This window comes from Vanellus vanellus (genome assembly GCF_965231255.1).
Source record: "Vanellus vanellus genome assembly, chromosome: 2".
Taxonomy (NCBI): domain Eukaryota; kingdom Metazoa; phylum Chordata; class Aves; order Charadriiformes; family Charadriidae; genus Vanellus; species Vanellus vanellus.
The window spans coordinates 102,437,372-102,461,598 of record NC_138906.1 but is presented as its reverse complement, the minus strand read 5'-3'; the positions used below and the strand labels follow the sequence as shown (position 1 = coordinate 102,461,598).

General features: G+C 39.0%; 1 protein-coding gene across 1 annotated transcript in view; it reads right to left on the bottom strand.

Moving 5' to 3' along the window:
* The window catches only part of GABBR2 (gamma-aminobutyric acid type B receptor subunit 2), a gene marked incomplete at both ends in the record, with an annotated part of 498,060 nt that overhangs the window by 27,647 nt on the left and 446,186 nt on the right, over positions 1 to 24,227 (bottom strand). Inside the window, one exon of the mRNA XM_082479696.1 lies at positions 11,756 to 11,866. Coding sequence (XP_082335822.1) covers positions 11,756 to 11,866 — 111 coding nt within the window. The remainder of the gene's footprint in view (positions 1 to 11,755; positions 11,867 to 24,227) is intronic.

The window sequence follows — 24,227 nt, the reverse complement described above, 5'->3', positions numbered from 1 at the left end:
TGTCTTAATCTCATGTGTTGAATCGCTACAGGTCCTCCCAGACACCCCCCCCCCCCCCTCCCACGTCCCGGATCAGGATGTGACACTTACCCACTTCCGAAAGCTGCTGTCATTGCCAAAATCCATATCAAGATATGTAGGCAGGGGCGGCCCTTCCCAGAAACAGCAGCAGCAGTTGACCTTGCAATCCTTACTCAAGTCATCCTCAGCACCATTCCCACCCTGTACCCTCCACACGTTCCTGCAGGACATGGACCTCTCCAGGGCACTCCCTCACCTCCTTGTTGCAGGCCTATCTCTTCTCTTTGACCCATCTCCTCTAGCAGGACTAGAGCCCACACCCCACCCCGGTCCCTTGCCTCTTCTCCTGCCCTTCCCAGCAGCTGAAGGAGTGCAGGAAGAAAAGTAGTGGCTGCTGTAGGCAGAGCGTAGGAGGGGGCTGCTCTTGAGGGGTCAAGGTATACGTAGACAGCTACCTGGAGCAGAGATGGGTCTCAGAGACATTCAGGTGGGGCCATTGAGGTGAATATCAAGCTGGGTAGCTTTGTGCCAGAGAAACAGCTCATCCCCTAGATAATACGTCCAACACGGAAGGATGCAAGCAGTGCTTCTCTGCTGTTGGGTCTGGCACTGTGCACAGATGGAGCAGGGAAGATGCAGACTCCTTTGCAGGCTCTGCAGAAGCAAATTGTCCACTACCTTGACCCAGCTGCACTAGGGACATACACTAGTGATGCCTTTTTTCAGAATACAAACGTATTCCTCCCAGACAGTCTACCGTCTCAGTGGTTGCCTGCTCTGCATTCCCTGCACTCTTGCTGCTGCGCAAATCAGCTGCGCAGCAAATTTACACTTTGGCAGCCCCCGAACTGACAAACAGGCTGGGCTGGGCTGAGCTGCTTTGAAGGATAGAAGGAATCCTCGTGTATATGGCTCTATCATATTTTTAAAGGTATGAGACCCGGATTAACTATGGAGAAGATTTTTTTCTCCTGCTACAATTAATTATTAATGAGATTTTTAGGGTTGTAGGTCAACCCTCACTCTCCCCCACTTCTCCCAGTATGAACAGACTCCCTTCCAAAAGCATTATTCTGGGAATACAGCCAACATACTTAAATGAGGCCAGCACTTATTGCAAATAATGGGCATGAATTTATAGCTGAGGCAGTTATAAAGCAATCTAAAATATCAATTATAATGGAAAAAGATCATTTTAACAGTGTTGTGGGGGTTATGGTTTGGCCCATTCTCATTTATAATTGAGAACAGCATGGAAAATGGTTAAGTATCTTCCAGATGAAAGGAAGATATTTATATGGTAACTAAAGAAAGGGAGAGGCTCTTGCAGCAAGCTGGTTTCCTCAGAATGATGCACTATAAATTTGGGAGCATTGTTTTTAATTTTTATTGGCATTTTGGGTAAAATGCTTGCCTCAGGAAGAGCGCTCTCCTTTTCTAAAAGTCAAAACTCATCTTTGAGGCTCAGACATGGATAAAAGCTGAGAGTTTTCTGCAACCTGCTGCCAGGACAGTGGTGATCGCAGAGGAGCTCCTTGTTTGCCAGCTACAGGTGCCTGCAGGGCTCCATGGGGTTGATAAGATTTCTCCTCTGAGACAGAGCCTTCCTGAGGGAACATGACACTTTGCTTTCCCTCCATCTGCCCTTCTCATGTACCCACTCCCTGAGGCTCAGTCAATCTGCACAAATGAAAGATTCACTGTTATGACTGCAAAAATCCTGAAAATCCCTAAAATGGCTTGGTTGAGGGATAGGATGCAGATGTTAGTGAAAGGTCCAGATTTCTGTGGTTTCTTGACAAGTTTTGAATATGAAACATATGAGCTCCAATTAAAACATGGATTCTCAGTACCCCAGGTCAGCTGCTCCCTACTCCTGGTACCTAAAATTTAAACATTAATCTTCCCCAACTGTGTAAATCATGCTTCTTCTTATGCTTGGGGACTCCTAAATATTGAGACTGCTGTGCAATTTAAGGACTATTTGATATTTAAGGCCTGCTGGGATTTGCAATGCAGCTGCATCTCCTCCTGTTGCTTCGGGAGGGCTCAAGCTGGTAAAGGCTTCTCAGAGCATGTCTACTTGCTCGAGCCCCCCACAAAGTATAGCGTCAGCCATCTTCATTCAAGAGAATGATGCTGATGACGACCATTGCATAGCATGTTTGGGCAACATGGCTCAATTCCAAATTTTGCCCGAGATGTGCTCCCTAGCCCCAGCCTAGAGGCTGTCTTCAGAAGGAGCTCTCAAACTTCTTTCAGAGCTGTCAGATTGTTTGTAATGAGAGACTGACTGTCTTAATTACTTGGGCACTTGCGTGGGATATTAGTTCTGATGTCTGCTGAGAATTTTGATTAAGCAGGGATGGAGGCAGGCAGCTCTTAGCAGTGCTAATGTGCTAGAGTCGGAGAGGGGTAGGACACATCTGCCCCCATTGTTATACACCAGGTTGCTTAGGCACCTCCTTTGCTGGCAGTTACAATTCCCATCTTGAGGCTCCTGATGGATCCTGTGCATCACATAAAGAGTTTGAATAACTCAGGGCTATGCATTCTCCTATAGAAAGCAGTTATCTAAAAGTTAAGGAGCACAATAATCTACTGTCAAGTCTAATAGTCTAATTTAAGGCCCTTTGGGGATCTCAACCAAAGTCAAATTGAGAATACAACTAGGAAGGCTTCCTACATCGTCAGTCATTAACTTAAAGCCTTTCCCATTTTGGTCTACTAAATACACATTTTGTTGATGTAGAAAGTGTCATAAAATGTTGTTTTGGGTTTTCTCTGAAAGTATGAGCTGTACAGGAAAGAGTGCTTTGTTTCACCTTTTGTTTGAGGGTAAGCAGCTTCCATTTGACACTATCCTGATTTAGAGCATTACTTTTGTAGCAGTTGATGTGGTGGGTTTAGGCTGTGTTGTCAGTGCACCAAAAAAGGCTGTGGGACAAGCGTTGTATAAATTTGGGGAAACCAATACTTGAAGGCAACAGGATTATACCACTGTGACTAAAGATAGAATTCTGGTCACTAAGAGAAATCTGTATTAAAGTCTTAGAGGGATAACAGGACTGTGGAGAACACAGTATTTGTGTTTGAGTTAAACAGGCAAACTTTAATTTTTAAAAATCTTGTACTGACTAAATTGTGATAGCTGGGAATATAATAAAGGAGTTTGTAGCTGAAGTATTGGAAAACATTTAACCCCGTTTTTCAAAACTCTACTAGCTAGTTCATTTCAAATCTTGTTCACCAGAATTACTGCTAAATACAGTAACGATTGCTTACTGACCCGCAACATATATTAATACAATCAAGCATCTATTTTGCTATTGAACTGCAAAGACTGGCAGATGACAAGAAGGAAATTATTTATCCTCCTGCATTCCCTCTTGCCTGTACTGCCCTTAAACCCTTTTGTCTATATGTTTCATTTCAAAGTCATTTCTGCTTACACTTTGAACACGGGTTACGAAGCAGTATTAGGAAAGAAAGAAAGATAAAGAAAGTGAATTATACCGAGGATGTCAGACGAGCAGAGAAATACCAGAGGAAAAGTCTCCAATCTTGTCAGAAGTCATGCTTGCCAATAACCAGAGGGTATGGTTTTGGAAAGATTATGTATCGGACCAGGCTGCAGCTTTGCAGCTCGTTACCGTATTGTGGTAGCACTTACTGAGCTCACTTGTGGCTCACAGCCCTGCTGTGCTGCATGAAAGAACAAAAGCAAACCTTTACTTCAGAGATATTACATCTGGGGATTTTTTTGTTATGTTTTGGTTTTGGGTTATTTTGTTTTTTTTTTTTTTTTTTTCCTAGCTAGATTACTGGGAGATTTCCCCTCCTGCTGCCCTGTAAAACAAAGGCAGTTCCAGGCTCTGGCCTGTAAACACCTCTCAGACTGAAGTAAGCGTGAAGCTGGAGTTGTGGGTTTCCCTGCTTATCTTCATTCATTAAATCCAGATCATCACAGACATGGGTACATTCTTATTTCAGTGCAATGGCTGCAGATTTTTTTCCATGAGAATTTTCAAAACCAAAAAAAATCCCCAAACCCCTAAGCATTTTGATTTTCAGGTTTTCACTGGGGAATTGGGCAGTAAATCATATTGAGCAGTTTTCAAGATGTATAGAAAAGTGGGGGTTTTTTTAATCACTAGCACACCAAGTAAGTTTAGCAAACTGAAAGATGATATATATCCTTGTAGGCCTCCTACCTTCACAATCAGTGCAATGTGATGTTAAACTATCTCTAACTGCCCTGATCAAGTATGAGTCAGGTGGGTATTTAGTTCATTTTCCCACAGCTGCTCTGGATAGACAGTTCTAAAAGGAAGCTTAATATTTCTATTGAGCATTAGAATAATAGCTAAATATTTTCATTAATGGCAGGATATGATATTCAGCTATTCAGCAGAAGGGTTTTCTTTTTAAAGGTCTTGGCAAAGTCCTTTACGCTGCAGGGCACTTCGTATGGTCCTGCCCAGCGCAAGATGGAAAAGCAGCTGTGCAAAGCTGTGGACAGTAACACGCATCCAGATAAAATTTTCCCCTTTATCCTCAAGCCTTCCAAATCAAAAGGTTAATAAAATCTTTTCCCTTCTTTCCAGACAGACTATATTTGACTTTCTTCCACATAACTTCTGCTTAGTCATGAAACACATTATAGTAACTAAGCTGAAACAGATATGCAATTGGCTGTTAGAGAGTATCCATTTGGAATAGCTTTATATTGTCTCTGGCATAAGTCAACCACAGACAATCATAGCACTGTAAAACGATCAAGCATCTCTTATAAAAACAAGTGCATGCTACAATTTAAATCTATTTCTGTGATATAAAAACTGATGCCAAGAGACATGTAAGGGAATACTGCAATATCTGCAATATTTCAAGAATATCTTTGAAGTTTCCTTATGGTCATAGTAGGGAAAAATTTATCCTACAAAACCATATGGTAATTTATGTTTTGGATGCTAAAACACTGTCAATCTTTTATTAAAGATATAACAAATATCTGGTACCACTGTAAACTACCTTTCCCCACCACGAAGCTTAACTCTGTTCTTCTCTAATGATTGTAAGATGGGACAGATGTGTTGGTGCTAAACCCACCATAAATATGAGTTGGAATCATGTAAATTAATTGAGAAGATGGCAGTCCCTTCTGAGTACTTTTTTTGATCATCAAGGTAATTAGGAAAGAATGCAAGTAAATGTGTTAAAAATGAAAAGTATTTTCAGAAAATAATTAGAAATTTAACATAATCTGGAGACTGTTCAATTTTTCTACACAGAAAATTTATTAATTTGATAAAGATTAGTTTTTATAGTATCGTAAAATATATCATAAAATAGTTGGGAGGGGCTTTAAGAAATCACCTAGTGCAACCTCCTGCTCCAAAAGCAGGCTGAGCTGCAAGGTCAGACCAGGCTGCTCATGGTTTTATTGAGTACGGTCTTAAAACCTTCCACGGATAAAGGCTGATGAGCCCCTCTGGGCAACCTGTTCCACTGCTTCACTTTCCTCAGAGCAAAAAAAATTTGTCTTTCTATCTATTCTCTATTAAGTCAATATAGTAAATAGGTAAAAATGAGGAGCGCAGGTTACACACCTGTTGTTACACAGCCGTGTTGTTCATACTAGCTCCTGGGCCAGGTGTACAGGGAGGACTCAAGCACCTGAAGTGGTAGCGAGAAGCTACATCCAGCATCCAGCATCCAGCAAGGATGGTCAGGCCGTCCCTCAGTATCCCTCAGCAGGTGCCTGAATGCTGTTAGACCCCAAGTTTCTGCTTCTGTGCACGCTAACGGCTGCCTGGACTCTGGCTGGGTATTTGTGAACGGGTGCCTGTCACACAACCAGCCTCTGCCGCAGTCCAGAGAAGAGGCATTTCAGGCTGGTGAGGTCCATCCACCCCGGCCAAACCGCTCTCCTCTGCTGCCCAACAAGACAAGAGCACCGAGTGCTGACTGAAGACTGCACCGCTGGGCACTGACTGCAGCCCAAACCCTACACTGTGCTACTTCTTTTTTTTTGCAAATCTACTTCCAAGTGCATGAAAACATTGGAAAAGTAATGTTTATGGATTAGCCCTCAAAGCGAAGGAAGCTACTCCATAAAGGAGCAGGGGAAACATCAGGAATATTTACAAACAGCAACTGAAAGGTGCTTGGGTATGTGCTGTAAACGATCTGCCCTAAACTTCATAAATTTAAAGAAGCTTCCCTTGCCATAAAAATTGTTAAAACAAACAAGCAATAAAATTGGATGAAGACTAGACAGAATGTAACAAAGGTTAAAAAGAGGAAATTCATAATAATGATTATGAGTTAAAGTTCTAAAACAGTGGAAAGGGAAGTTAAACATGTAGTAGAAAATGAATGGCTAGCAGCATTAACAGAATTCATAAGGATTTCTAAAAACATATGTGGAGAAAAAGGAATCATAATAATGATTCATTCCTTGGAAGATGACAAATTCTATAGTAATGATATGCTTAATGAATATTTTTGTCCTATATTTATACAGAGATGGAACAATGCATTCATGTCTTGCCAAAACAGTGAAATGCAGCTTATTCCAGCACTAAGAGAGCTCTTGAAAACCCTGTCAAGACAAGCTGTTGTAATCAGAGAGATCCGGTAACTTGCACGCAAGAGTTTTAGGAATTGATTTAGAAGTTGTCTGGACTGCTGGACTTAATTGTTGATATTTATTGGAATTCTGGCAAAGCCCCACATAAGATATAAAGAGGTCATATAGGAAAAGAGAAAGTGGAACATCTTCAGTGATTGCAGATCTATTACAGTAATTTCTATCCTAAACAAATTAATGAAGTGGCTGATACATGAACTCAGGCAATAAATGACAAAAAAAAAAAAAGATAGTCTATAATTCAACATGCTATTATTTTTTTCAATGAGATTGCAAGACTTAATAAAGATAATCACATTTATGCAGCTTACTTGAATTTCTCTGTAGTGTTTGTATGCACGGTATTGTTATTTAAAAACAGTATGTTACAAAACCAATACAACAAATTTAAACTGATTAAAATCTAGGTGATAGATCTCAACATGTAACTATTAACGAGCATTTACTGAAAAAAAGGATAGGTTTCCAAAATTTCCTAACCTAATGCTGTCCCACATTTGTACATTGACTTGAAGGAGGCTATAACATCATGGCTGAAAATGATGCCGAGGAAGCAAAGGTGGAAAATGGTAAACAATTAATAGATGTCATTTTCATAAAGCAGTAAGAATTTTAGAAAAGTCATAGAAATTTTGCCAAACGCAGGTTAGTTTGCCTAGAAATAAAGGCATCAGGTAATTTTAGAGAAAGAGGGATAACATATATGCAAGACCCACCAAGGTTTAAGGTTTGGAAGTCAGAGCTAGACAAATTCAATTTAGTGATTAGAGTGCCTCAGGAAGCAGATGGATTCTTTCAGACTTGAAATTAAGATTGAACATTATCCCAAAGATATATTTTAGTTGAATGAATACTTTATTTGGCTTCATAAATCAATTACAGAGTTGTGTTGTGCAGAATGTCAACTATGGTGACCAAAACAGAGGGCTGGAATGTGAATCATTAGAAGGAATTAAATTTCTTATTCTTAGAGACCTTTACCAAGTACCATGTTGTGTATGCATCAGTTTTTCCTATCTCCACCATGAAATACTGATGTTTTCACCCTTACCAAGGTTAGCTAAAGACCATAGATTAAAACCTGCGTATCAGAAGTAATTAGTAATATTAGTTACAGCTCAAAACCCCCTTAATTAATACTTACAGGGTAAAAGTAGGATTTGATACGCAGAGCAACAGCCAAACTGAAAATATACCTTGGCCTTGAAAGCCTGTTTCTCAGTAGCTGAATAATATGTAACTGTAATAATACCTCAGCAACACAAGGAAACTTCCAAGATATGTACACCTTGAGTCTAATGTTAATTAAATGCATTATCAGGAAGAGGGGAATCGAACTGTAGCAATTCTAGTGTGTGTGGTTAATAAGCAAAGCACCCTAGAGGAGTCCAATCCATCCTTAATCTGGTATTGTTCTGGCTGAGATCAGAAAAATAATTCATACCCCTCAGAAAGATGTTAGTGCACTCACTAATAATGCTCCACTGGCAGGTTTAAGGTGGTGTGATTTCTATAATCCTTTGGAATATATGAAATAAAGGTACTTTTCAACCATATCTCCATCATCAGAAATCAAAAGCTAGACATACTGCAACTGATGGTCCCCATGTACACACAGACAGACCTTGAACTTGTATGTAGCCTTTCAGGAGCTGAACCCGAGACTGGGAAAAACCTGAGTCCCATATGTATGGTGGACTTGGCCAGGATCACTAAGAAGACTAATGCAATGACAAAGGCAAGATTTAGGATGGTTGCCTTCCTATTATTCTCTGGTCACCAGTCCTGAGGAATCTCAATCCAATAACTGAGAAGCCTTCATGCAGTTAGTAAGCATTTCCTCACATCCCTTCAAAGGCAATTGAAGAATCGCGAATCCGACTTTTGCTTACTTAAATGTAGAAAGAACCTGTGCATCCTGGTGAGTTACGGCTTCCTTTATCTTGCCTTGCTTTGCCTTCTCTGCCCTTTCCTGCCCTTCTGTGCTCTGCCCGACCCTGAGTGATTTATTCACTGCCTCAGTGCACTTACGTCATCTGAGTGGACAGTATCACTTTAGGTCTTCAAGCCAAAAAATAAGAGTACTTTTTTAGTTTAACCCATTTTTTTTTGTATTGTCAATTTGAGACAACAAGAGGTCACTGTAAAAAATTTTGGCCTGAGTAAATCATTAAGCCATTTTACCTTAAATATTGCACTGTACTGTAATTAGAAATGCTAGCACTTTAGTATAAAGTATGCTAAATTAGAGATTAGTATTTCATTATTACAAACTGCAGAATTTCACATTAGATAAACCTTTATAAAACGATACAGTAACATGAGAGATTCTGGAGTTTGTTCTGAAGGTAAAGTATGGGTGGCGTACAGAAAAATCTTTGGTGATGAGATAAAATACATCAATCCTGTTGTACTCATATAACTCACCACAGCAATTATTTAAGTGATTCAGAAGAGTATCTTCCTTTTTCGTATGTAGCAATTTGTGTGATACAAAGGGCACTGGAGTAATAAAAGGTGTATATTTCACTGGTGGTTATGAAACTCCGTGTGCCTGAAATAAGTACAGCGAGTAATGCCAAATAGCATTTGCAAACTTAAACAGAGTCACATCTCTTGTAGAAAACAGTCCAACATCCATGCCAACAAACCAATCTAGGGCAAAGGGCTAGTGAGAACCAATGCAGTTTGATTACTGTCCGGTACAACTCAAACTTCAAAGAAACTTCAACGAAAACTACCTCAGAATGTATTTTTAAAATATATAACGCTATTTTCCCTCTTTAGTATCAAATCACAAATTTTTAATTGAAAACCCTGCCATTTGTTTGAAACCTTTAGTATTTTTAAAGGAATTTTAATTTGATTTGTTCTTTTACACTACTCTAAGTGAACCAAACATATTTACTGGTTTACGTTTCAAATGGAACCACGGAGAAAAATGTCTTAAGCAGTTGTATAAGGAACACTGGCAAATTCTACCTGGGAGAACACAAAATAAACTGTTCAAAGTTTCTATACAAGAAGATTAGAAAGCAACAAAAGTATGGAAAACATTGATCTTTGTAACAAATTATAAAAAATTATCTAAGAAAAATCTTGTAAACTTAAATAGACAAAGTGAAAAATAATCTCCCAAGTGAAAAGCAGGAATTTATAGACAGATATGTCAAACCAGTAATAAAGTAATACACTAGAAAAGGGATGAAAAGTTAAGAATGTAATCCCTGAAGATAAATAAATGACCTAACAGTTACAAACCATTACCACATAGAACGTAAGTATTGCAATAAAGTTAAATACCTTGCCAGCAATTGGGCACTAAAGCTATTCTTACCAGTTTAGCTGCGTCTCTTTGGAAGATTTGGCTTAAAAAAGAGACAAAATCAGAAATTGGCACTACGCAGATTAGGAAGAATCAAAGAGAGCAATATAAGTAGGAATTTCAGAAGCTCCCAGCTCCAGAGACTTGCAGACGGGCCCTGCTACAGTACAGGGGCCTTGACAGCCTGAAGGAGCCTGTTTTGAGCTGGGCTACTTCATTGGTGTGCAAAAAAGTTCCAGATACAACGGACTGGCACAATTTGGGGTGGTGTGCTGTGCTTTTGCATAAAGCATGATGTTCTATGCCAACAGGCGGTTACATCTTACTGTGGCTCCAGTGCTGGTCAGTGTCACGGCTCCTAACTTCTGGTGGCTTTGCCTTCAAAACAAAAATCCCTCAACGCTGTGTTACATGCTGACTCCAGAGCCATTCATAGCTGCCCAGTAAGAAATGCTGAGATGTGGAATCTCTCCTAATTCCTGGTCCTTTTGGGGGTATGAAGTATGTCCTAGCTCTTAGTTTCACAGCCTGCTCGGACATTCTCCTAAAAATAGGTGTCTACACCTAAAGTTATTTCCCCCTGCCTCTATTTTAGATGGGAAGGTGGGAAGGCTTCCTTTTGGTCGGTAGCTCCAGGATCATAGCTCTCACCTGGGAACTGGAGAGACCCGGTGGTTCTGCCTCCTCTGCCTGAGGGCACTCCCCAGCAGAGCACTCTAACCACAAACCTACTGACTGTTTAAAATTAAAAAAAAACAAACACACAAACCCTCTCATCCCTTCCTGTTGAACTTTGTATCGCCTATTTAAAGACCTTTCAGCCTGAAAGAAAAAGCAGCATGAAAAGCAGCAGGACTCGGCAGCCCAGCAGAGCCGCCATTCGCTGTGGAGAGGGAAGAGGAGCACTCCGGGCACCAGCAGCTCCCTCTCCCTGGCTTCCCCTAGGGCAGCAGCACCAACCATGCTGAGTGGAAGCAGCTGACCCAGTCCCTCACGGGTGTCCTAACAAACAGGCACGCTACAAATACACAGAACAGATTGAGCCCTTCGGGCAGTGTAAACTAATGTTTATGTAGGTTTAGGATCCAGATGGGGCTCAGCTCAAGATAGGTGTTCAGCTGGTCTGTGCTGTCAAAATCAGATGTTTTTAAAACCTTGAGGCTTAGGAGCTTTTAATCACTAATAGTCACTTTTACAGGTGGGTTTTGTTGTTTATTTTTTTTCTTTTTTTGAAACTATTAGGGTTCAGGATTCCTGGTTCCTGAGGTCCATTTTAGAAACTAAATCTTTTTGTGGAGATGGACCTCAGTGGCAAAAGGGTTATTAGGATTCAGGCTCCAAATTCGTCTTGCATCTCCTGCAACTGTCTCTGAAGGACATGTGCAACTCAGAAGAAAACATCTAGAATAACCTAGTCCCACCTTTTTGGAGAACCTGAAGGAATTCAGATGAGTGGGCTTCTTTATTTACAAAGTTGTCTCATTCATAGACCCATCTTTTCACTATTGAATTTTGTGGTTTGCAGTATATCTATAGTGTTCAGCTTAAGCACTATTAATGTCTTATTTATTTTACGTATGCATGTATCCACATATTACTACCTAATGAACTTTAGAACAGGTCCAAATATAAAAGATGTATTCAGGGAAGTTTTAACTCACTCCCAGCCATCAGGAAAGCAAAGATAATTCAGTTCATGCCTATCAGTAAATAGCAACTTGAAGTCAGCGTTGTGCAGAACAAGCTATGCTTACCATCAGCAGCCCCTTATAAGCATAGACAATCCCAAGCCAAATGGTCATGTGAGTGTTTTCGCAATGCTCCAAGATTGGTCGGATGGAGATATCTCTGCCCGCAGGGTCCGGCTGCAAAAATAAAAAGTGACATATTTGGATTCAGACTTCATTTGTACTCACACCTCAGAGGTACTTAAATCTATTCTCAGTAGACTGAGGATGTGTAGACTCCAGAGTGGACAACTTTAAAGTAACTTCTGACGACCGCAGACCCATGAACCTGCAAAGGAGTACAGTGAAAAGCAAAGATCTGAGGAAACAACTGCATGATAGCCACCACCAGGCGAGGTCACCTCTACTGCAAATCAGAAAGAAAATGTCTGAAGTCGCTTCATCTTTAACAGCATCAGTCACATTTATCAGCTTTAGGACAACTAATTTTTCTACAAGGCAAACTGCTTGAATGCACAGGCATGAAAATAAATGTGCTTAAAGTCACCCCTCCTTTCACCTGCGGTTCTTGTGTCACTGGCAAATGGCTGATAAACAATGTATGAAACATTGCTGTGTTTCAGGTGTTTTTTCGTTGATAACCATGAGCTAAATCAAAGACCATTTACTGTGGAAACTACATCAGTATCTTAGAAGAGTGTATAAATCATCCAAAATCTGGAAAAAAACTCCTTTAGAGCAAGTGAATGTCTATGCAAAATTTCATATTGCTGGAGGCTTTGTAGCTTTCCATTTATTTTGAAGAGAAGATTGTATAAAAGTGCAGAATCAAGAGGACTTGCAGACTACCAGGACTGTTTGTATGAGGGAGAAGTTATAATTAAGACTCAGAGAAACCTGCAAGAACAACTCCCATCCTCCCTCACTTTTTATTTTTTTTTTTAACAACGGGAAAAAATCCCAGTTGACACAAAGAGCAAATGGGTACCGGCTACTATGCAGTCTGCAATTAGAATGTATATCAGGGTATGGTCCAACTGCTTTTTAATGGTGTACACTGTATAAGAACACATGGTGCCTTTTGTACGAAAGGATTCTAAGAGATCCTGTTTTAGTTTGGTACCACAGAATCCTCCTGTTGGCTATTCTGAGCTGTGCATACCTACAGTCTGTTTTGCTTTATAGAATACACTGAAATACTGAAAGCTATTTTCCCTTTCCTCTTTGAAACACTGGAACTGAACTTCAGCTAAACTAAGATCAACCCAGACACAACTTTCTGTACCTGGCTGTCCCAGCGGGCTTTGCAATTTCCCCTTTTGACGAATAACACACGGAAAATGCCTCATGCAGAAGTATAATGATTATTATATGAGATAAGAAAAAAAAAATCACATTTTCACCAACTGAAATGTAGAATTGTATATGGAAGGACTTTAGAGAGATCTGAATAATTTCCTAAAGCTTATTCTTGCTGCCTCTTGATGATGGTATGAATTTTGCTATGGATTTCAGTGGTCACAGCATTAATCCACAACTCAGTTTCTTCCATCAGTCTATTTGTATTGACCCTGATCTCATACACCGTAAAAAGATAGTGTAACAAAGAAGGAGGTAGACACGGGGGGAAAAAAAACGACCCCAAACTACCTTGTGCTGTGCACTGCACAGTCAAAGGATTTGCAACTTCCTTTGCAAACTGTGCAGCTGGCGAGACAATAACATTTAAAACCTTTTCTTATCCTGGACTTCTACAGAAACCCTGAACAGCAGAATAAAGATCTTTGAAAATAGGTGTCCTAAAATAAAATATGATAAAACCCAGGAAGGCAATATTAGCTCTCCCAGAGAGCTTATGACTTCACCCTAACAGTTGCTGATGGCAAGCTGACAACCATTAGCTGAAAAATGGAAATGACTGCTAACATTAAGTGGCATCATGACATTTAAGATGCTACAGATGTTTGTCCGGGGATCAGTTAAACTACCTCGTTCTTCCTCATCAATGACAAAAGCCCAATGCTAAAACTTAGGTGCACTGAAGGCAAAGTACCCTTTCATGAGAAAGTTACAACCTGCTGTATTCAACAACATTTTTGACCAGTATGAAGTAAAGTTGGCATAACAAACCATTTGAATATAGCTCGGAGTGTGCAAAACTGATGTGTGAACAGGACTGTACTACACAGCCATTTTACTGAAATGCTAAACTACACCTGAGCCTGCTATTTTTTTTTTTTTTTCATCTTTGAGTTACAGTATGCTCACAGTGGCATCTCTCATGTTCTGGAATTATGGAACTTACATAAAATTTACGCTTGTGATCATCAGAATCTCTCTTTTTTTTTTTTTTTTCTTCACACTGGGGAGTCAGCACAGGACTGTCTCTTAATTTCCCCAGCTCTACATCCTTTCTGCCATGTATTCCCTCTATTTCAATTTTGTACTTTTGTGAAATAAAAAAGTTTATAAGTACCATAGACTTCCACTTGGTGCGATGGACGATGTCATGTATTTTGCTTCCCTTGTCTCTGGATTGAAACCTCCACTCACACTTAGACTGAAGCATTCCACCACTTTTAGGCAACTATAAGCAACTGGAATTATTCCTTATTTCGAAGAATAGTACTGAAATGCAAACTCCTATTTGGTCGGTGGCAGATTATCTTTCCATTTTCACTATGTGTTTACTCCCTAATGTAAATTTGCTTCAAAATTGGAAAGCATATGTCCATTCATTACTCAAAACTGAGACCTGGGCAGAAAAATGATGAAATGGCAAACATAACTTGTTTTCATATCCTATTAGAGAGAAAGAAGTCACATCATTTCTTTAGGAGGAAGATTGCCAGATTTTATAAGGCAATGATAGTTTAAAATATATGTTAATTAAATAGAACAGTGTATTCAGATTTTCTGTGTGAGATAAGAAATTCTTGTGAAGTGCTCTAGGGGGAGCAGGAAAAGAGAGAATACTGCTTGCAGCATCAGCAAAAGTGTACAAGGGGCAGCACTTCTTTCGAAGCATTTTCCAGGTCTGCGAGGTGGTAGTATTTTCAAGAAATTTTTGCATGTGGAGTTAAGCATTGGCAGGTAGGGGTAATTTTACAGTGAACTGATTTTGCTGATTACCTATCGCTACTGCAAAATGACATTCCTCTTACTTATCGCTACTGCAAAATGACATTCCTCTTTTACTGCTTTTAATCTGCCATTCTGTTTCTTCACTGATTTTGCATGAATTAACTAATCATAGAAAAAAGCTGGGTTAAAAAAACATATGATATTTTCTGATGTCAAAAGAATTTTTAAAAACGCTACAATTACAGCTGAATGGAGCACTTCACTGACCTCTCTAATCATCCACCATTTGTGCACTTTGTTACTGCTTTAGAGAGGATGACAACATAAATGCTACCAGTGATTATATATGTACTGGAAATTTGCCCTTTCCTTTTATAGAAAACAATCTAAATGTCCTTCAGATGTCACTCGCAAAAGCCTGAAGACCTCCTGTCTTGTGATTGGGCTGAAGCTTTCCTACCTCTTCTGAAACCTAATAAGGTTTCTGACATTGACATCAATTTCTGGAGTGTTTTCAGCAGTTGAACATAAACAGTTTAATCTGTTCACTTCATCCACGAGTTCCGTATCATCTCCAGTAAAATGCTTGTGTTACTTCAGATCTGCTAGGTCTAGATAGCAACCCAAACCAGTAAACAGATTACGTACAGAATGTTTATATCCCCTTCCTGTGCACGTTCAGATTATTATTAGTCACTTGTGTAGTTTTGCTGCTTTTTCACTTTCTTTCCTCTTCAGTCTGGTGGTGGGCTGGCAGATGCTTGCCGTAACAGGTGAGCGATGGCTTAGGTGGGTACTGCCAGCGGGAGCCATGAGACTCCCGTTTCGTTCACGTCTCTGTGGACTGCAATACAAAACTACACGCTGGGTTTGAGCTGCTTTCCAGAGCGGCCACCTTAGGGAAGCAAGAAAGGCAGCGCTTCAAGTGCAAATGCACGTTCTGTTGAACAATTAGCTCCAATTCCTTTAAGGATCTGGCCAAATGTATGCAGCCTGATGAACAGATTTCCTTGTCTCAGGCTAAGGTGTGGGAAGACAGGGCGAATCACCCTGAGGCACCTGTGCCTTCTGGGCGTGATGTTATTTGATCCACATAAAGACAGGTCTTATCTACTTTTTTCATCTATAACTACAATTTCTTAGCGGCTATTACACTAGCCAAAAACCCTTTGGAAAAGGCCCTGTGCAGTGGGGAGACATTTATATGATTATTAATGTATTATTGACTTATTTTGTGTCTTTACTGCCGTTCTTTCTCTATAGCTTCACATAGGTCTTAAAAGGAGGAAAGGTCTATGTTCCACGAGGCGTTTCAACCACCAGCAAACGTCTGTGAAGAACAGACTGTGCCACCGCGCAGTATCCAAAAGTCCTTGACCTTCCTAGGGTAATTCTTCTCCGTGGTCACCTCTTCAGGTCCCACTGCCGGTACAGCAGATGATCCTTCTTATTTACGGAGTTGTGGTGCTGCTGTGCAACACAGCTCGCGGGTGGACAATCTCAGGAAGCTTTCTAAGAAACTGCGCTGCAGATTTCCAGTGCAACGTTTTGCCATTTCTGCAGCTGCAATTTCATCAGTGAGAAAGTCAGAGCATTAGGCCTCGGCCTTTTCCAAAGGTGGATGTGAAACGTAAGGTAAATAGTTGCAGCTTCTGTTTACTAGTTTTAAAATAAACAGTGCAGTTCCCATAACAGATGAAAATACAGGATCATACTCTTCTGTAACACTGTTAAAATAGTCTTCATATACCATCCAAGATACATACTTTGTTTTATCTTCCCTTTAAGTGGCTTCCATCTAACTGACATAATAACTGTACACTATCGCTAGTCTGCAGCATGAATTAGAAATCTCTGGCATTTTAACTTTGGCACATTTAACAGTCATATGGAGCCCAAATGTGATTCCTTATCTGAAAATCCAGACTTTGCTAAACTAGAAGATCATCCTTACCCCCCCCACACCCCCCCCGGATAATTATAGTTAGTTTATACTATAAATTCTGTAAGAAATTAAATTTACTTGCACGTTGTAACAGGCCCTCCTCTGTGCTAAACTGCATATCTGTATGGAAAGGTGTTCAACAAAAGGATTTAAACAGTTTTCATATGCAGTGTATTGTAGCCAGGCTCTCAATTACTGATTAAAAGAGAAAGAGAAGGATCAGAGGCTGTCTACTTTTCAATTACTTAGTAACCTGAGGGTAATTTTATAGAAAAACAACTGTGATATGCAAAAGACATTTACCAGGAAAGGGATCCCTTTTGTTTCATACATTTTTTACTTTGTGTAGTGATACCTTCCACAAATGCAAAATAGCAAATGCAATACTAAGCTGGGGTAGCTCACTTGGAATGTCTTCCAATTAAAAATTTGGTAGACAACCTGGAATAAAGGCTTGTGTGCCTCTGTTCATATCTGAGCTGGGGTTCAGATACATTATGAATCACACTGTATGTTATATAGTAGCTCAACCAAGTACAAAACTGTTACTGGATTCTTGCAGTCCAGTGACCAATTTCATTTCTTCAAGATTAATTGAGAAGTTCGGTCATTTCTGTAATAGTCTAATGATCCAGGACAGTAATTGATTTAAAGACTTTTTCTCCGTATATTTTTCTTTGATTCAGAGTCGTGGGGCATTCTGATCATGGAACAGAAAATCAGCTTTTAATAGCTGAGCATAGTACTATTTCATATAGTAAGGGCTGCTTTCCACTATAGGAATGCAGGATTCTGTTAATAAAAGCAAGCTTTCAACTAAATAACTATCCTTCTACCTGGCTACTCCGTGACTCCTGCAGGAGAAATGAGAAACATAGAGCTTCTGACCTCAGGAGAAGATAAGGACAAGATTCTGAGCAACCTCAACATCCATTGCATCCAGTGTGCATACTCGGTGCTCTCTCATGCAGACCCCCAAGGAGAAAATTATTTTAGACTTTAATTTAGATTTATCTTTTTTCAAATTGCTTAAATAATGTTATTTATATTTGTAAAAACATCTACAGTTGATGACTATGAATACATAACTATAGCAAGATAGCATGCTGTATCAATTACCATATGAAAAGAAAAACTTCTCATAAATATCAAAAATTTAGGAATGTTACTTTTTAAATTTTTTTTTTCCATAATCTGAGGTGGAAGACAAAATTTTATTTCCTGATATAGTTACAACTTCTTCAGTCCCTAATCTGTGGATTTACTTACTTTGTACTGGAACAATGGATTAATGCTCATGGCACTATCGGAAAGGGAGCTGTTACCTCATTTCTGTAGATGAGGAGGAGTCCTCATATGAAGGTTAAGCAAATTGTCGAGGAAATCTGAGAGCAATTCAGCCTATTGTGCGTTACTTCTTTGAGTTAGAAAAAACATCTTTCTTTCTGATAACTATGATCAATATAAAAATTCTCATTCCAGTTTTTATTGCTCCAGAGATAGAAGCAGTTTTCTACAGTAAATTTCTAATTATAAATTAGAATTAGAAAATTCTAAAATACTAATTCTAATTAGAAATTTGAATTAAAAATTTACTGGAAAAAATGTTGAAGAAAATTTTCTTTATGTGAATCTTTTTTTTTGTTTGGAAAATTTCAATAAATTTAATGACTTGCAATTACATTTAAAGTCAGTTTTGCAATTCTTTACAATTTCCCCCTGCAACGCAATTTAAAATGAAAAGGTGTGATTTTTAGATTGTGACAAACTTTTAAAGCAGTATTTATTTATATTAATTATACAGATTAAAAATAAATTACTGGCATTTCAAACTGATGCAAAACAACAAAAAAAAATTGGCTCTGTGTTATGTGAAAGTTTTTAGAAACATTAAGTTTATCTACGTTTGTAACAGAGAAGATTCCAACCACTTCAAATACGTTAATGAACGAGGCTAAGGATTGCTCTTGACGTTTCTAGGGGTTCTACAATGGTGATGAGTACTGCAGCAATGCAGTATAGCAGTATTATTTTAAATTATAACCCCACTGCTTAGGCTCTGGTGGGAACTGTGCGGGACAGCGGTCAGCCTTGGGCCCAGCATGCCCCTTCTTCTTCCCAAACCCTCAATAGGAGTAGCTCCTGGGTGGTGTCCTCCAGAGGAGGATTTGCAGAGAGCTGCGGTATGCAGTGTTTCAGGACGCAAGGTTTCTCACGTAGATCTGCATACGTCCCCCTGCCCCTGTGATGTGAAGTAAAGGGTATCTTTAGGTTATCCACAGGATAACTTCTGCTTCATTCATTTTCTCGCTATACTGAAATTTAGTGCCACACCACACCTCACTCAATGGACTGGATTTAGGCATAATCCGGCTTCACAAAAACTTCAAAAATTAAACTCTTCCAACGGTTCCAAAGAAATCCTGTTTACATTGTAGCTCCTAAAAAACCTTCATTCCAAGTGGTATTTTGGCATAGAATACATATGGGACAGTAATTCTGTAATGGGTGGCTAAATAGAAATCATCACACAATGAAATAACATTGGCTGGAATACCAACGTGTATATCCTTATTTTTTGATCTGGTCAGGTTTTTTTTCAATTTTTTTTTTTTTCTAAAACATAAAAAAAGATGTACCATATAAAGAAAGGAAAAAAGTGCTGACACATTTTTGGGCTTCAAGGATATTAATGCAGTTATTTGACATCACTCATCTTGCTACCAGTACAGAATCCAGGTCTAACTTTACAAGTGGATGGGAGCAAAGAAAGAAAGACACAAAAAGAAAACATTTTAGAGACAACCACTGTAGTTCCTACTACCCCAAAACAATAAGGTCTGGTAATACAGTCGCAGTGATAGTCACTCTGTAGTACCTTTAAAAGAAACCTACTTTCTAGCTCCCCATCTGTCTCTCATACAAATAATTCCAGAAAGCAGTGGGCATACATGCTGTAAGTTAGTGTGATTGAAAGATGATAAAATGACAGAAGAGCTATTTATAAACACTTGTATTGGGAATGTGTCCATACATTTACTTGTAAAGAAAATCTCTCAGCAGCATTATTTATAACATCACTTTACTTAATGATTTTGATTTTGCTGTTGTAGTGCCTCATTTTTATTTAAATGAAACTGGGTTTTGAGACCCAAAAGGTTCCCAGAGATTTCTTGGTATTTTCATTACTGTCATCCCCTAATCCAAACCGTTTCATTAATGTAAAATACAAAATAATAGAGTAGACTGGGTAAAGGAACCCCTGTGATCCCTACAAACAAATGTAGTCTAGCAATGAAAGAGAAAAGGCAAAATTCTGTTGTATCATGGAGGCTTTCAAACAACTGTGACTAAGTTTTCCCACTCTGCACTTCAGTAGAAATTTTACATCATATTATTTCCTCAGAGAATGTTGCCCCAATTACATATCTAGGGACTGGATAATGAAACGTTTCTGCGTATGTGCACGGAGGCAGCGGGACAAGCGCTACAAAGACTTAATAAAGCATTCTCAGCAGTAGAACGCGTGTTTTTCTTTGAAGGGAGGGCAAAAAGCCAAGATACGGAAGAAAAGCGGGTTAGAGGAATGAAGACCTTTGCTATTACCAAGACCCTCCTGCGCTGCACAGATTCTTCCAGAAATGTGCACGTCTTGGTATCAGCTTCACAAACTGAGGAAGAGTATTTTCCCCTCCTTTCCCGGGAAGCTGCCCAGAATCGCAGCTGAGAAGCTGGACTCGCAGCTTCTTCTACGTTTTTTTGCCTCTCCTAACTAGATTTCCTGCTACACTGGAGGCCACACCAGCCGCTCCTCTTGGTGGCTGAAACAATTCAATTATGTCCTTGCTTACAGTGATGGAAACAGGCAGCGTTAATGTGGAAGTACGGCAAATGCATAAAGGAGAAGAGTAGAGTAAATATGCAGAGGACAGCCATGGACAAACTGTTAAGGTGGCCCCGACACCAACCAAGGCACAGGCTTTTTTCCCAGATAATTTACTAGTGGGTAGGCTTTGAGGTGCAAGCAAGGACATGACTTGTCGTTCTTTCTGTGGCACTCAGAGGAACAGGATTTAGCACTTTTCCTGTAAATAAGGCAGACTTGCATGCAACAGCGAACAGAATCTATCACCGATGGCTCCTCCCAGCAAGAAAAATTCTCAGGTCCTCAGCTGCGCCCAGCTATTTGGGCCAAGAAGGGGAGAATCTCACCTCTAAAATCATCTTCTATTTTCTGCTTAGTACTATAATTCCTTTGATTTATGGATTCTGACAATACTTGTTACTACGCCTATTTGCATTGCAGTGACAACAACAAGTGGACACTGTCTTCATGCAGAAAGTGAAAAATCCATTCCCTAAGAGGATTTGAAAACATACATATGAGGTTTGGGAGAAGAGAGAAGTATAAAGTCGGGTTGTATGACATTTTCAGAAGCAAATTATCAGTGGAGACCACTATCCCCCTATGCAGGCACTGACAAATGAATAGTTTCTGGGCTGTGGCAAATAAAAGGGATTACTTCTCAACATGAAGGACATTTTAATTTCCTCAACTATTCTTTTATACTCTCCAAAATGGTTAGATGATGGTCCATCAACCCACTACTGGAGCATTTTGTTACTATTTTTATTATTGCACTAAGACATAATTCAGAAACTGCTGTATTAAGTGAAGGTCTTTGTTTTCAAAAATTTTGAACAAATCTTTAATTCGTAAATGCAAAGACTAGCTTAATAAGTATATTCGCATAATTGCATCACAATAGCTGTAGCAGAAGCACATACATCTCCTCCAAAGTATTTCTAGAATCAGATGATTCAACTTCCCCATCACAAAAGTTGCTCTGTCTAATATCAGCTCCTAATTTCTTGTTGACAGTCAAATCTAAGGTACACCTTAATATAAGGAAGTACATGAAACCATTTGTCTCTCATAAGAATTTTGAAGATTTCATTTTTTTTTCTCCCACTTTGCAACACTAGTAATGTCTCAGATATAAACATTTTTACATACCATCATCCAAAAACTGAATGGATGAATAAATAAATAAAGGTCAGGCCAACAGAAATATTTTGATTACTTCAAGAGATTTCGTTTGTTTTTGACCTTTTAAAACTGTTAACCTTATTTGATATAACCTAACTACATTTTGAAAAGAAAGGTCATTTTGAATTAAAAAGAGATTTGCTTTAGTTAAAAAAGGTCAACAAGACCATTTTAGCACTTTTCTACCAAACTAATTCTGCATTTTCTACCACAATAATTCTCGCTGAGACCACCTTTTGTTTACAAGTATATGAATCTTATGACTACTCAGTGTTTGCTGAGAAAAATATCTCAATGCCTAAATAAAAGAATATAATCAGCAATAAGATTGTAAAACCATGGTCTCGACAGATTACTTCTGAAGATTCATACTTGATAGTACAACTGATCCTATATTAGAGCAGAGTGAAACCAAAGAACGAACCACACACCTTCACAACTTTTACCGGCATAATTATGCCAGCAAAGCCTACAGCCTGAAGGTGAGTACAGGTGACTAAAGGTACACAAAGTATGCTTCATCTTTGGTAGAGTCCTGCTCCAGCTGTGAAAGATGTAGCCCCTGGCAAACTAAAATTACTCTTGGAATCTTAAATTGACACCTTTCCTGCCTTAAAGAAGGAATCTGAAATGAGGCTTAGGATATCACAGTTAAATTGGTATTGCAGTTAAGTGAGACCATTTTGGTAATTGTCTTATGTCCAGGAAACACAGGATGTAGATTTCCCTTGCATTAACTCCAGTCTGAAATAAAACATCTCTTTTAGAAAAAACATACAGTGACAATGAACTTATATAACTCTTGCTGAGTCAATTCCGTTGACTGCGAAAAGATTGGCTGTCATTTTGCTCCTCATTTCTAAAGTGAATTTAGTGTCAGGTTCCCTTAGTTCTTACTATGTTTTGCCTAATGAATTGAAAGGCTATGTAATAAAAGTTTGTTCTTATGTTGGCATTTACAGACTTTGACCAGTATACTCTTAATGTAGTCCTTGATAAGCTAAATATTAAGCTCCTAGTGTTTTTCACTATGGACATGTCTTATCGTTCTTTAATAAGTCTTGCTGCTCTTCATTGGACCATTGGCCCAACATGTTTCCTGAATTCTGAAGAGTGGAACAGAGCATGCTATGCTGGTTGTGGTTGCCCTGGAGCCATATCCAGGATTAATACCACCATAACACCCAACGTCAAGTTAGATCAAAGTGTATGTATGAAACCACAAATGCCATAAAATCTCTCAACTTCTCACCTATTCCAAATGAATAGAGGGATGTTAAGATAGTTTAAAAGCTATAGAAAAGAAAGTAGATAATCTTGAAATCTTATTCACCAAATATTCCTTCAGGCCCCATCCCTGGAGGTGTTCAAGGCCAGGCAGGACGTGGTCTTGGGCAACCTGGTCTAGTGGGAGGTGTCCCTGTCTATGGCAGGGGGGTTGGAACTGGATGGTCTTTAAGGCCCCTTCCAACCCAAACCATTCTATGATTCTATGATTTCATAGGAACAGTTAACGCCAGTAAGAACCAACAAAAGTTGTGCTAAGCTACCTTGAAAGTTACATGCCCCCAAAACACAAAAAGAATAGCAGTTACGGAGATTTGATTTTTCCGTTACGTCTTTCTTCTACAAATAGCTATTTCAGTGTTACCACTTCAATTGACGTTATTCAGAGCAAAGCAGGTAGTCATGGGAATTTTTAGTTTCTCTCAGTTCAGTAAAAGTTTTATGCAACATTTTTCTTAAATAATTTATGTTCTTTCAGCATCTGTCAGACCAGATTTCATTTAACACAAGTCTACCACACACTTTAAATGTTGCAGGTCCTTTGCTCTGGTATACAACAGAAGAATTTTCAGTTGATAAGAAAGCAAGCCAATGTGAAACAAAACCTAGCAACCGCAAAATCCATTTTATATTTCCATAGAATTGTTTTTTACAGTGTTAAGCTCCATATCATATAGTTGATTTTTTTGACTTTTGAAGCATGTATTTGATATATAAGTAGTACAGGCAGATAACACTGAAGCTACGCTGTCTTGCAATTCCTACATCTTCTTGACAAAAGTAGTATATTTGCTTATTTATAAGATTACGTTTCAGTGAATTTTTGTATTAAAAGATCCGGATGAGACAAGATGCTTATTTTCAAACTAAAGAATTATAGGAAGCATTGACCTGTAACCATTCTCTCATGCATTTTCCTATTTTTTTCTATAACTACAGTATATAGCTATAGCTGTGCATTTTTTCTCTTCTCATGTGAACTTTAATTTGTCTTGGTATATACAGATGACCTTACCTACAAGCACCTTGCCAGTACAGATGTGTCAGGTGTCAGTATAAAGGGATTGTTTCAGGGTCCAGTATTGGCAGCAAAGCTTGTAATCTTGAAGAATTCATTGAGATGGTTATTTCCGAGTTAAAGTGCTTCCATGGTCCTCTGAATCTATCCATCC